Source organism: Nomascus leucogenys, chromosome 2, assembly GCF_006542625.1.
Source record: "Nomascus leucogenys isolate Asia chromosome 2, Asia_NLE_v1, whole genome shotgun sequence".
Lineage (NCBI taxonomy): Eukaryota > Metazoa > Chordata > Mammalia > Primates > Hylobatidae > Nomascus > Nomascus leucogenys.
Genome location: NC_044382.1, coordinates 84,845,586 through 84,857,832, shown reverse-complemented (window position 1 = coordinate 84,857,832; position 12,247 = coordinate 84,845,586). Strand labels below are relative to the sequence as shown.

At 44.3% G+C, this 12,247-nt stretch overlaps 1 protein-coding gene across 2 annotated transcripts in view; it reads left to right on the top strand.

Annotated features, from left to right (window-relative positions):
• IQCK (IQ motif containing K) overlaps positions 1 to 12,247 on the top strand; it is a 138,848-nt gene that overhangs the window by 100,277 nt on the left and 26,324 nt on the right. For both annotated transcript variants that reach the window (XM_004087395.3, XM_030800187.1), the window contains one exon: positions 7,878 to 7,989. In XM_004087395.3, the coding sequence (XP_004087443.1) occupies positions 7,878 to 7,989 (112 nt within the window). The remainder of the gene's footprint in view (positions 1 to 7,877; positions 7,990 to 12,247) is intronic.

Sequence of the window (12,247 nt, the reverse complement as noted above, 5' to 3'; positions counted from 1 at the left end):
GTGGCGGGTGCCTGTAGTCCCAGCTACTCAGAAGGCTGAAGCAAGAGAATTGCTTGAATCTGGGAGGTGGAGGTTGCAGTGAGCCGAGATCGTGCCACTGTACTCCAGCCCGGGTGACAGAGTGAGACTCCATCTAAAAAAAAAAAAAAAAAAAAAAAAAAATTCACAAGGGCAAATCTCTTCGGATCACCAGTAGACTTACAATGTATTCTGTAGAAAATATTTCCACATTTCCCAAATGCTCTTTTAATCTAGCTGTGATTAACATGTTTGGAAGTAATTCATATGATAAATTGGAAGCAGTATTGACTATGTCAAAATTTAATAACTATAGACTTAGTTTTATTTACCACTCCTATACCTTATTTAGAAAGTCCATACATTTTGGCCGGTGCGGTGACTCACGCCTGTAATCTCAGCACTTTGGGAGGCCGAGGCGGGCGGATCATGAGGTCAGGAGATCTAGACCATCCTTGCTAACACGGTGAAACCCCGTCTCTACTAAAAATACAGAAAGTCCATGCATTTTAACTTGAAAAAAAAAAACCATGCATTGTGGGAAAAGAATTAAGAGTCTAGAAATAAACGCATACCTCTGTGGTCAATTGATTTTTGATAAGGGTGCGAAGACCATTCAGTGGGACAAAGAATAGTGTCTTCAACAAATGGCTCTGGGACAACTTAGTGTCCACATGCCAAAAATGAAGTTGGACCCTTACCCCACACCATATATAAAAATTAACTCAAAATGGATCACAGAGCTACACTACCCAACTCTTAGAAGAAAACATAGGGATAAATCTTTATTATCTTAGATTTGGCAATATTTCTTAGCTATGACACCAAAAGCACAAATAACAAAAGAAAAAAAATAGATAAATTCAGGCCAGGCGCGATGGCTCATGTCTGTAGTAATCCTAGCACTTTGGGAGATCAAGGCGGGTGGATCGCTTGAGGTCAGGAGTTCGAGACCAGGCTGGCCAACATGGCAAAACCCCATCTCTACTAAAAATACAAAATTGCGGGGCGTGGTGGCTCATGCCTGTAATCCTAGCACTTTGGGAGACTGAGGCGGGTGGATCACGAGGTCAGCAGATCAAGACCATCCTGGCTAACATGGTGAAACCCCGTCTCTACTAAAAATACAAAAAATTAGCTGGGCGCAGTGGCAGGCGCCTGTAGTCCCAGCTACTCAGGAGGCTGAGGCAGGAGAATGCCATGAACCCGGGAGGCAGAGGTTGCAGTGAGCCGAGATCGTGCCACTGCACTCCAGCCTGGGTGACAGAGCAAAACTCTGTCTCAAAAAAAAAAAAAAAAAAAATTTAGCCAGGGTGGTGGCACACACCTGTAATCCCAGCTACTCAGGAGGCTGAAGCACGAGAATCACTTGAACCCAGGAGGCAGAGGTTGCAGTGAACCAAAATTGTGCCATTGAACTCCAGCCTGGGCCCCAGAGGGAAATTCTGTCTCAAAATAAATAAATAAATAAATAAATAAATAAATAAATAAATAAAATAAATTTGATTTTATCAAAATTTAAAACCTTTTGCATCAAAGGACACTATTAAGAGAGTGAAAAGACAACTTACAGAATGGGAGAAAATACTTGTAAATAATACATTTGAGAAGGGTATAGTGTCCAAAACATTTAATAAACTCTTACAACTCAACAACAAAATGACAAGCAACCCACTCTTTAAAAGGGCAAAGGGAAGTGGAGGGAGAAAAAAGTGAACAAATAAAATGGGCAAAGGCCTTGAATAGACATTTCTCCAAGAAGATATACAGACAGGCGACAAGCACATGAAAAGTTGCTCAATGTCATTAAACATTAGAGAAGTGCACATTTAAACCACAATGAGATGCCACTTCATATCTACTAGGATGGCTATAGTGAAAAACAAACAGAGCTAGGCACAGTGGTACACACCTGTAGTCCCAGCTAGTCAGAAGAATGAGGTGGGAGGATCACTTGAGACCAGGAGTTTGAGACCAGCCTGGGCAAAAGAGCGAGACCCTATTTAATTTAATAAAAAATTAAATTAAAAATGAAATTTAAATGTAAAATTAAAAAATCAAGAATAACACATGTTGACAAGAATGTGGTTCAGTTAGAACCCTCATTCACTGCTGGTGAGAATAGAAGATGATTCAGCCACTGTGAAAACCCGTTTGTTTTCTCAATAAGTTGAATGTAAAATTACCTATGTCACCCAGCAATTCGACTTCTAGGTCTACAACTCCCCTTCCAAATTGAAAATAGGTGTTTAAACAAAAACTCGCCTGTAATCCCAGCACTCTGGGAGACCGAGGCGGGTGGATCACCTGAGGTCAGGAGTTCAAGACCAGCCTGACCAACATGGTGAAACCCCATGTCTACTAAAAATACAAAAAATTAGCCAGGCATGGTAGCATGTGCCTGTAATCCCAGCTACTCAGGAGGCTGAGGCATGAGAATCGCTTGAAAGTGGAGCTTGCAGTGAGGCGAGATCACGCCACTGCACTGCAGCCTGGGTGACAGAGCGAGACTCCGTCTCAATAAATAAATAAACAAAAACTCCTACACAAATGTTCATAGCAGCCCTGTTCACAATAACCCAAAGCTAGAAACAACTCAAATGTTCCATTAAGTGCTGGGCTTGGTGTCTCACACCTGTAAATCCCAGTACTTTGGGAGGCTGAGGTAGGAGGATTGCTTGAACCCAAGAGTTTGAGACCAGCCTAGGTAGTATGGTGAAACTTTGTCTCTACAAAAACAAAAAATTTAAAAATTAGCTGGGTGTGGTGGCGGGCCTGTAGTCCCAGCTTAGGTGAGAGGATTGCTTGACTCTGGGAGGTGGAGGTTGCAGTGAGCCAAGATCATGCATCACTGCACTACAATCTAGGTGACAGAATGAGACCCTGTCTCAAAAAAAAAAAAAAAAAAAAAAAAAAAAAGGCCAGGTGTGGTGGCTCACGCCTGTAATCCCAGCACTTTGGGAGGCCAAGGCAGGCGGATCACAAGGTCAGGGGTTCAAGAGCAGCCTGGCCAACATGGTGAAACCCCATCTCTACTAAAAATACAAAAATTAGCTGGGCATGGTGGCGGGTGCCTGTAATCCCAGCTACTCAGGAGGCTGAGGCAGGAGAATTGCTTGAACCAGGGAGGTGGAGGTTGCAGTGAGCTGAGATCACACCACTGCCTTCCAGCCTGGGTGACAGAGTGAGATTCTGTCTCAGAAAAAAAAAAAAAAAAAAAAAAAAGGCAAAACAAATGTTCCATTAAGTGATGAATAGATAAAAATAAATGTGGTATACCTATATGATAGATATTATTCAGGAATGAAGTATTGATACATGCTGCAATGTGGATAAACCTTAAAATATGATATGCTGACTGGAAGAATCCAGACACAAAGGACACATGATTGTATGATTCCATTTGTAGGAAATATGGAGAATAGGCAAATCCAGAGAGACTGTGGATCTAAAGACACAGAGAGGCTATGGAGACTACAGCAGGTCTGTGGTTGGCTGGGGTACGGAGAGGGGAGAATGGGAATTCACTGCTTAAAGAATGTGAGATTTCCTTTTGGCCTGATGAAAATGTGTTGCAACGAGAGAACGGTGATGGTCGCATAACATTGTAAGTGTACTTAATGCTACTGAACTGTATATTTTAAAAGGATTAAAATGGTACAGTTTATGCTATGTGTATTTGAGCAAATTTTTAAAAAACCACTAAGGTTACTTGTGTGAATCTGATACAATTTCAGTGGCAGGAAAGGACAACAAGGCTCTTTGATGTAAAATTATTAAGAGAGTTGGAAGAGGTGGCCCCTCTTTCAATAGGGGAGAGACGAGAGGGAATGGTAGTTCTGGGGCTGGGAGGTAGCTGATGGTGAAACCAGGTTCAATCTCACCCTTTGGGGACTGCGTTTGTGTCCTAAGATGGTGGATGTGTGGGTGACTCGAGCAAGTTGAAACTTGGGAGCCCAGGCTTGGGCTCCCTCAAAGGATAGCAGTGACCATGGTAGGAAGCCCAGGGACTAAGGTAGGAAGTCCCAAGATCCAGTGGTGATCTGAAAAAGCAAGAGATGGAGCTCTGGCTTGGTGGCATCCCCATGGTCAGCAGAGTTGGGGAGCAGCCATCCCCTTTAGACAAGCCTGGCTCTCTGGTCTGTCCTCACCCTGCTCTCCCTTCACCAGTTTCTCTTAAATGCTGGGTCCTGCAGGCCTGGCAGGTTTCTATTTCTGCTTCAGTTTGCCCTGCATCCCTCCCAGCAGGAGAGACAGTAGTTCCTGACTATCAGACTGGCAGATCTGAGTTGTGGCTTTAAGAAGAGAAGAAGAGCAAGGAGGCCACCCTTCTGGGCACCTGGGGTCCCTGGAGAGACAGGAGGGGACCACGGCCTAGAGTGGGAAGCACTGACCTGGGCATGTGGCGTGTGACTGCCCCAGTTCTGCATGCTCATTCCAGTTCAGGCAACTGTTCCTCCAGAATACACAGCTATTGCCTCATTTAAAATGAATGGAGCTGGCCGGGTGCAGTGGCTCATGCCAGCACTTTGGGAGACCAAGGTGGGCAGACCACCTGAGGTTAGGAGCAAGACCAGCTTGGCCAATATGGCAAAACCCAGTCTCTACTAAAACTACAAAAATTAGTCAGATATGGTGGTGCATACCTGTAATCCCAGCTACTCTTGAGGCTGAGGCAGGAGAATTGCTTGAACTCAGGAGGCGGAGGTTGCAGTGAGGTGACATCGCACCACTGCACTCCAGCCTAGATGGCAGAGTGAGACTCCCTCTGAAAAATAAATAAATAAATAAATAAATAAATAAAGCTGATTAAGATGGTGGTCCGCAACCTTTTTGGCGCCAGGGACCAGTTTCATGGAAAACAGTTTTTCCATGGATGGGGGACTGGGGTGGGGGGATTGGTTTTGGGATGATACAAGCACATTACATTTATTGTGTACTTTATTTCTATTATTATTACATTGTAATATGTAATGAAATAATTATACAACTCACCATCATGTAGAATCAGTGGCAACCCTGAGCTTGTTTTCCTGCAACTAAGTGGTCCCATCTGGGGGGGTGATGGGAGATGGTGACAGATCATCAAGCATTAGTTAGATTCTCATAAGGAGCATGCAGCCTAGATCCCTCACATGTGCAGTTCACAATAAGGTTCATGCTCCTATGAAAATCTAATGCTGCCACTGATCTGACAGGAGGTGGAGCCCGGGTGGTAATGTGAGTAATAGGGAGTGGCTGCAGATACAGATGAAGCTTCACTGCTCACTCACCACTCACCTTCTGTTGTACTGCCTGGTTCCTAACAGGCCATGGACCAGTACCAGCCTGTGGCTGTGGGGGCTGGGTACCCCCGAAATAAGGGGAACCCCCAAAGTAGCCTTATTTAATAGTTAATCTAGAGAGCTGAGTCAGGGACTTCTTTGGAAAATGTTGGATCTCATTTCTCAGGAAGTCTCACAGCATTCTTTTGTGACTTTAACTTATCTTTCAAGATAAAGTTGACACACATCCACATATATAAAATCACTCCCTTCCAGTCTGGGAATCTGCTTTGTGAGATGCAGCTCCTCTGGCAAGTGAAGAGGTAGAAAGATGAATCAGGAAGAGGAAGGATGTGAGTGGCTGTGGCCTTTCTGAGCCCTTTGTTACTTTCTCACCTTAGAATTCCTGTATCATCCAAGACTGTTTCACCCTTCTGCGCCTCTTGCAGAGGCCAGTATCTCTCCCAGGAACACAATTAAACTCCATCCCTTCTAACCATGGTGAACTCTAGTTCATCCTTCAAAACAGCCCAGGAGTTTTCTGACCTCTCCAAGGGTAGGTTAGATGCCCCCTCTGTTTTCCCTTGCACTCACCAATTTCCCTACTCTTACCATACCTTATTGATCTTATTCCTGTGTCTCCTCCTACACTTTAACTTTCTCAAATCAATCCATTCAAGTTTTAATTCCAGCTCCACCATTACCAGTAAGACTTGGCAAGCCACTAAAACTCAATTATCTCATCTGTAACATGGGGATAATAATTCCTGCCTTATTGGCTTGGCTTGGTGATTCAAATTTGTAAAATAGGCGGGCAGCAGTGGCTCACACCTGTAATCCCAGCACTTTGGGAGGCCAAGGTGGGTGGATCACTTGAGGTCAGCAGTTCAAGACCAGCCTGACCAACATGTGTGAAACCCTGTCTCTACTGAAAATACAAAATTAGCCAGGCCTGGTGGCACACACCTGTAAGCCCAGCTACTTGGGAGGCTGAGGCAGGAGAATTGCTTGAACCTGGGAGGCGGAGGTTGCAATGAGCTGAGATTGCACCATTGCACTCCAGCCTGGGCAGCAAGAACGAAACTCCATCTCAAAAAAAAAAAAATTGTAAAATATTTGGCCAGGCATAGTGGCTCTCACCCATAATCCCAGCACTTTTAGAGGCCAAGGTTTGAGCCCAGGAGTTTGAGACCAGCCTGGGCAACATGGCAAGACTCTCTACAAAATAAAGAAAATAAAAAATGAAATAAAATTTGTAAGATACTTCAAACCATGTCTGGAGATAAATGCTCAATAAATACGAGCTATAATAAAAATAAAAATAATTATTGTTACAATGAATATTATTCATCTCTTTAATCTCAACGTCTAGCACAAAAGTTGGTATGAAGTAAGCAGTCAGTGTTAAATAGAACTGTGGTTAATGCATTAACTGTGGTGAACCTAGAACTGTGCTGTTCTATGTAGTAGCCACCAGCTACATGTGTCTGTTGAGCACTTGAAATGAAGTATGTTGTAAGTGCAAAAACACACAGTGTTGAAGACTTAGCATGTAAAACAGAAAGTAAGATAACTCATAAATAATTTTTTGTTTTTATTTTTTTGAGACAGGATCTCAGGCTGGAGTGCAGTGGCACAATCTTGGCTCACTGCAGCCTCAACCTCCCAGGCTCAAGCAATCCTCCCATCTCAGCCTCCTGAGTAGCTGGGACTACAGGTGTTCACTACCACACCCAGCTAATTTTGTTTATTTTTTATAGAGATGACATCTCGCTGCGTTGCCCAGGCTAGTCTTGAACACCTGGGCTTGAGCAATCCTCCTGCCTTGGCCTCTCATAATACTGGAATTTACAGACATTAGTCACCATGCCTGGCATAATAGTTTTTTATATTAATTACATGTTGAAGTAATAAGATTTTGAATGTTTTAGGTTAAGTGAGATATATTCTTGTTTGTTTGTTTGAGACGGAATTTCTCTCTTGTCGCCCAGGCTGGAGTGCAATGGCACAATCTCGGTTCACTGCAACCTCTGCCTCCCGGGTTCAAGCGATTCTCTTGCCTCAGCCTCCTAAGTAGCTGGGATTACAGGCACCCACCACCACGCTCAGCTAATTTTGGTATTTTTAGTAGAGAGGGGGGTTTCACCATGTTGGCCAGGCTGGTCTCGAACTCTTGACCTCAGGTGATCTGCCAGCCTCGGCCTCCCAAAGTGCTGGGATTACAGGAGTAAGCCACCGTGCCTGGCCAAGTGAAATATATTCTTAAAAATAATCTTATCTGCTTGCTTTTACTTTTTAAAATGAGATGCCAGGAAGTTTAAAGTTACAAATGTGGTGGCTGCATTATCTTTCTATTGGACAGCACAGGCCTATTCATTCTTAACCTACTGTTACTATAGCAAATCTTCACACAACCTCATTTATGCTCAAATATGATGTAAGCTCTAGGAGTGTCAATAATTCATTTAGGACGATGATTCATTGAGAATCAAAAGTACATCCAATTGGTTTGTAAAGGATTTTCCACGCAGGGTTAATAAGTTAGTGTACAGAAGTATGTTGAAAAGGGACTGAAGTTTCACTGGGATTTTCCAGGTTCGCTGTGATCCTGAGATTCAAGAACTGCGTCAGTGGCAGAAGAAACTTCGCGAGGCCAAGCACATTCACCAGCGAGTCAAAATTTTCTGGGCCAAGCAAGAACAAAAAGGTAAGTTGCTGGATTCACAGTCCTTAGTTCATTTAAGAAAAGCCTGATTCTTATTCCAAGCTCAAGAAGGAGGCCCTCTGAGCTTTTGTAAGGTCCTTGTCTGCATGGAACTCAACTTGTGCATGGGGGAAGTGGCTGCATATTAAGATTCTCCTCTGGAATGACAGAGGTGATGTGATATAATTTACAGGGCCATTTCTCTCCCACAGGGACAAATTCAGTGTCTCCCTGTGTCTGCAGACTTCTATTTTTGAAGCTACAAGGCATCAAGAATAACCCATTATTTTGGAAACACAGTGTCTATCAGTATGATGGATAGTTATAGTTATTCTTCTAAGTTGTTGATTGCGTGTCTGAACTCAGATGGTATTTTATGCTTGTCTTCTCCCCTTTTGCGATGGCTAATTTTATGTGTCAACTTGACTGGGCTGTGAGATGCCCAGATTAAACATTATTTCTAGATCTGTCTGTCAAGGTGTTTCCAGAGAGATTAGCATTTGAATTGATTGACCGAATAAAGCAGATGGACCTCTCTAACGGGCTTCATCCAATCTGTTAAGGGCCTGAATAGAACAAAATGGTGGAGGAAGATTGCATGAACTCTGCCTGGCCATGTGAGCTGGGGCCTTGATCTTCTCCTGCCCTTGGTGTTTCTGGCTCACAGGCCTTCAAACCCAGACTAGAATCTACACTATTGGTTCTCTGGACTTCCTGGGTCTCTAGCTTGCAAATGGCAGATTGTGGGACATCTCAGTCTCATAATCAGCCAATATCATCTTCTTTTTTTTTTTTTTTGAGACAGAGTCTCACTCTGTTTGCCCAGGCTGGAATGCAGTGGCGCAATCTCGGTTCGCTACAACCTCCGCCTTCTGAGTTCAAGTGATTCTCCAGCCTCAGCCTCCTGAGTAGCTGGGATTATAGGCGTGTTCCCCCACGCCTGGGTAATTTTTGTATTTTTAGTAGAGACAGGATTTCACCATGTTGGCCAGGCTAGTCTTGAACTCCTGACCTCAAGTGATCTGCCCACCTCAGCCTCCCAAAGTGCTGGGATTACAGGCATGAGCCAGCGTGCCTGGCTGATATGTTTTCTTTTCTTTTCTTTTTTTTTTTTTTTTTGAGACGGAGTCTTGCTCTGTCACTCAGGCTGGAGTGCAGTGGCTTGATCTCAGCTCACTGCAACCTCCACCTCCCAGAGTCAAGCAATTCTCCTGCCTCAGCCTCCTGAGTAGCTGGGATTACAGGCACCCACCACCATGCCCGGCTAATTTTTGTATTTTTAGTAGAGACAGGGTTTCACCATACATATTGGCCAGGCTAGTCTCAAACTCCTGACCTCAGGTGATCTGCCCGCCTCAGCCTCCCAAAGTGCTGGGATTACAGGCATGAGCCACCACGCCTGGCCTGATATGTTTTCAAGTGGAGAAAATTAAATTGCAGAACTGTAAGTTTTTATTCATATAAAAAATATATGCATGGCCTGTAATCCTAGGACTTTGGGGGCCTGAGGCAGGTGGATCACCTGAGGTCAGGAGTTCAAGACCACATTGGCCAACATGGTGAAACCCTGTCTCTACTAAAAATACAAAGATTAGCCGGGCATGGTGGCGGGCACCTGTAATCCCAGCTACTTGAACCCAGAAGGCAGAGGTTGCAGTGAGCCGAGATTGTGCTACTGCACTCCAGTCTAGGCAACACAGCCAGACTCCGTCTCAAAAAAAAAAAAAAAAAAAAATAAATATATATATATATATGCATGGAAACACAGAGATGCTAAACAGTCTGGAAGAAAATTATTGGTAGTTACCTTTGAGAATTTGGACCAGAGGGGTGGAACCATACTGTTGGAATCTTTTAGATAAGCACATAGTACTTTATCATTATGAGAAACTACAAAAAATAGTCATACATCCCTCAGCAGGCCACAGGCCATCATGCCTTGGATCCTCTAACCTCCCCGTCCTACCCTGTCCCCATCCTCCCTCAATGGGCTGCAGCCCCTCTAGTCTCTTTTCTGTTCTTGCAATGTGCCAATGCCTTCTTCACCTTGGGACTCTGTACTTTCTATTCCTTTTTTTTTTTCTGAGACAGGGTCTCACTCTGTCACCCAGGCTGGAGTGCAGTGGTGCAATCTCAGCTCACTGCAACCTCCACTTCTGGGGTTCAAGCGATTCTCATGCCTCAGCCTCCCATGTAGCTGGGATTACAGGCGTTTGCCACCATGCTCAGCTAATTTTCGTTTTTTTTCGTAGAGACGGGGTTTCACCATGTTGGCCAGGCTGGTCCTGACCTCCTAATCTCAAGTGATCCTCCTTCCTTGGCCTCCCAAAGTGCTGGGATTACAGGCATCAGCCACCGTGTCTATTGCTCAGCCAGGATGGAGAACCTAAGGAGATGCGAGATGCCCAGTTGTTTTGTGCTTTCTTTAAAATGTGGAGTCCTTTAGGCCTATGCTCTCGGCTCTGGGCAACAAGTCCTGCTGATGCTTGACTGTACAGCTGCTATTAGCTTGGTGCAAAAATAATTGCAGTTTTTGCCATTAAAAATAATGACATTAAATGGAATTACTTTTGCACCAGCCTAAATTTATTTACTGGACAATTGTCTTCCCCACTAGCATATAACCTACATGAAATAATAGGACACACTGACATCATGGTACCTCCTGATGTGATGTGTCTGCCTGGCTTAACTCCTAGTACAGTGCCTGGCAGAAAGTGAGCACCAGATAAATATCTGTTGAACGAATGAATGAATGAATGGAGCTGTGAGGTTTAAACGAGTCAATAAACAGAAAATTCCTGGTGCAGAGTAGGAGTACATCAAATTGGTGATCTAAGCTGCCCTTATAAAGAAGCAGCTTGAGCTATTACTGTTTGGCTGGCTCAGCACAGGCCTCTGTTCCATGCACAAATGCAGTTTCATTTGGCTTCAAAACTGGAAGGCAATCAGGGCTGTAATCAGTTTAAAGGTCGAGGAAAGTGCAGCATGCCTATTTCTTTGTGTTGGTCTGTATTCTTTGGATTTGATTTGCAGTTGGTTGATTGACTGATTGGGCTCGCTTTGGAGCAGGGAGAATAGACTGGAGTTCATGCCGTTATCCAGCCCGCAGCAGAGGGGCTGGAGGGGCTGGTGGAAGCAATTCCACTTCCACCATCTGCTGCTGGCTTCCCGTGCCACCTTCCAAGGGCTCTGGAAGGAGTGAGCCGTGCTTTCCAAACAAGAAACACCTCTTCAGTAAATACCCCAGTGTGAACCCATGGATAGGTTCCCATTTACGCTGAGACCGTCAAATGGCCTTTGGGCAAACAAGCCAATTCTAAAGTCTGTCCCCAGGTCTGTGATCAGTTAAGAAGGAAGTCAGGACAGCAGAAAGGACAGGTAAAGGACCGGGCTTTGGAGCTGGCCAGACCTGCCCTTGGAATCCTAACTACCACTTCTATCCATGTGACCCTGATCTAGTGAACTTCATGACGCCTCAGTTTTCCCTTGTGCAAAATGAGACTAGTAATAATAGTGTCTATCTCGTACAGGTGTTATTACAAGATGATAAGAGATGATGATCTTTAGAACAAGTCCTGGCACATAGCTCCCATAAATGTGAGTTATTGTCATGATAGTATTATTAAAATATTTGTGTTGATATCTTCCAATAGACTCCAGGCTCCATGGGCTTTCCTGTAGGGACCGTGTTTGTCTTAGTCATCATGAGCCTGGCACAGAGCAGGTGGTCTGTACATATTTAGGGGATGAAGCTCTGGGCTTCATTTTACATATGAAGAAATGGAGTTCCAGCAAGATTAAGTGGCTTGCTCAAGGTCACACAGCAGAGGAGAGTCTGGGGCTGGGCCCAGGACTTCCCTTTCTTTGTCCAGTGTTCTAACACATCCTGGAGGACAGATGCAGAAAGCTAAGACATTCTCTTAGATTCTGCCTTCAGACCCAACTTCTCAGGAATCTTCTGGAACATGACATACGACCTGTTCAGTTTCTTCTCTGGGCTTCAGGGTTCTTGCTGTTTATGTTTTCATGGACTGAAGCCTCCAGCTAGGGGCTGCATTATGAGAAGCAGAGTACAACCTGCTGCACACCAGGCGAAGCAGAACTTCTTGTTCCCTTTAACTGTTGCCGAGTTGAATCATTTCATTAAGCTCATGCGCTAGAGTTACTTCCTATTTTAAACCTTATGAATCTGGGTAGTGTGGGGGGTTACAAAATAAATCTCCCCAGCCAAGGTGATACCTCAGTTAGACCTCAAAGG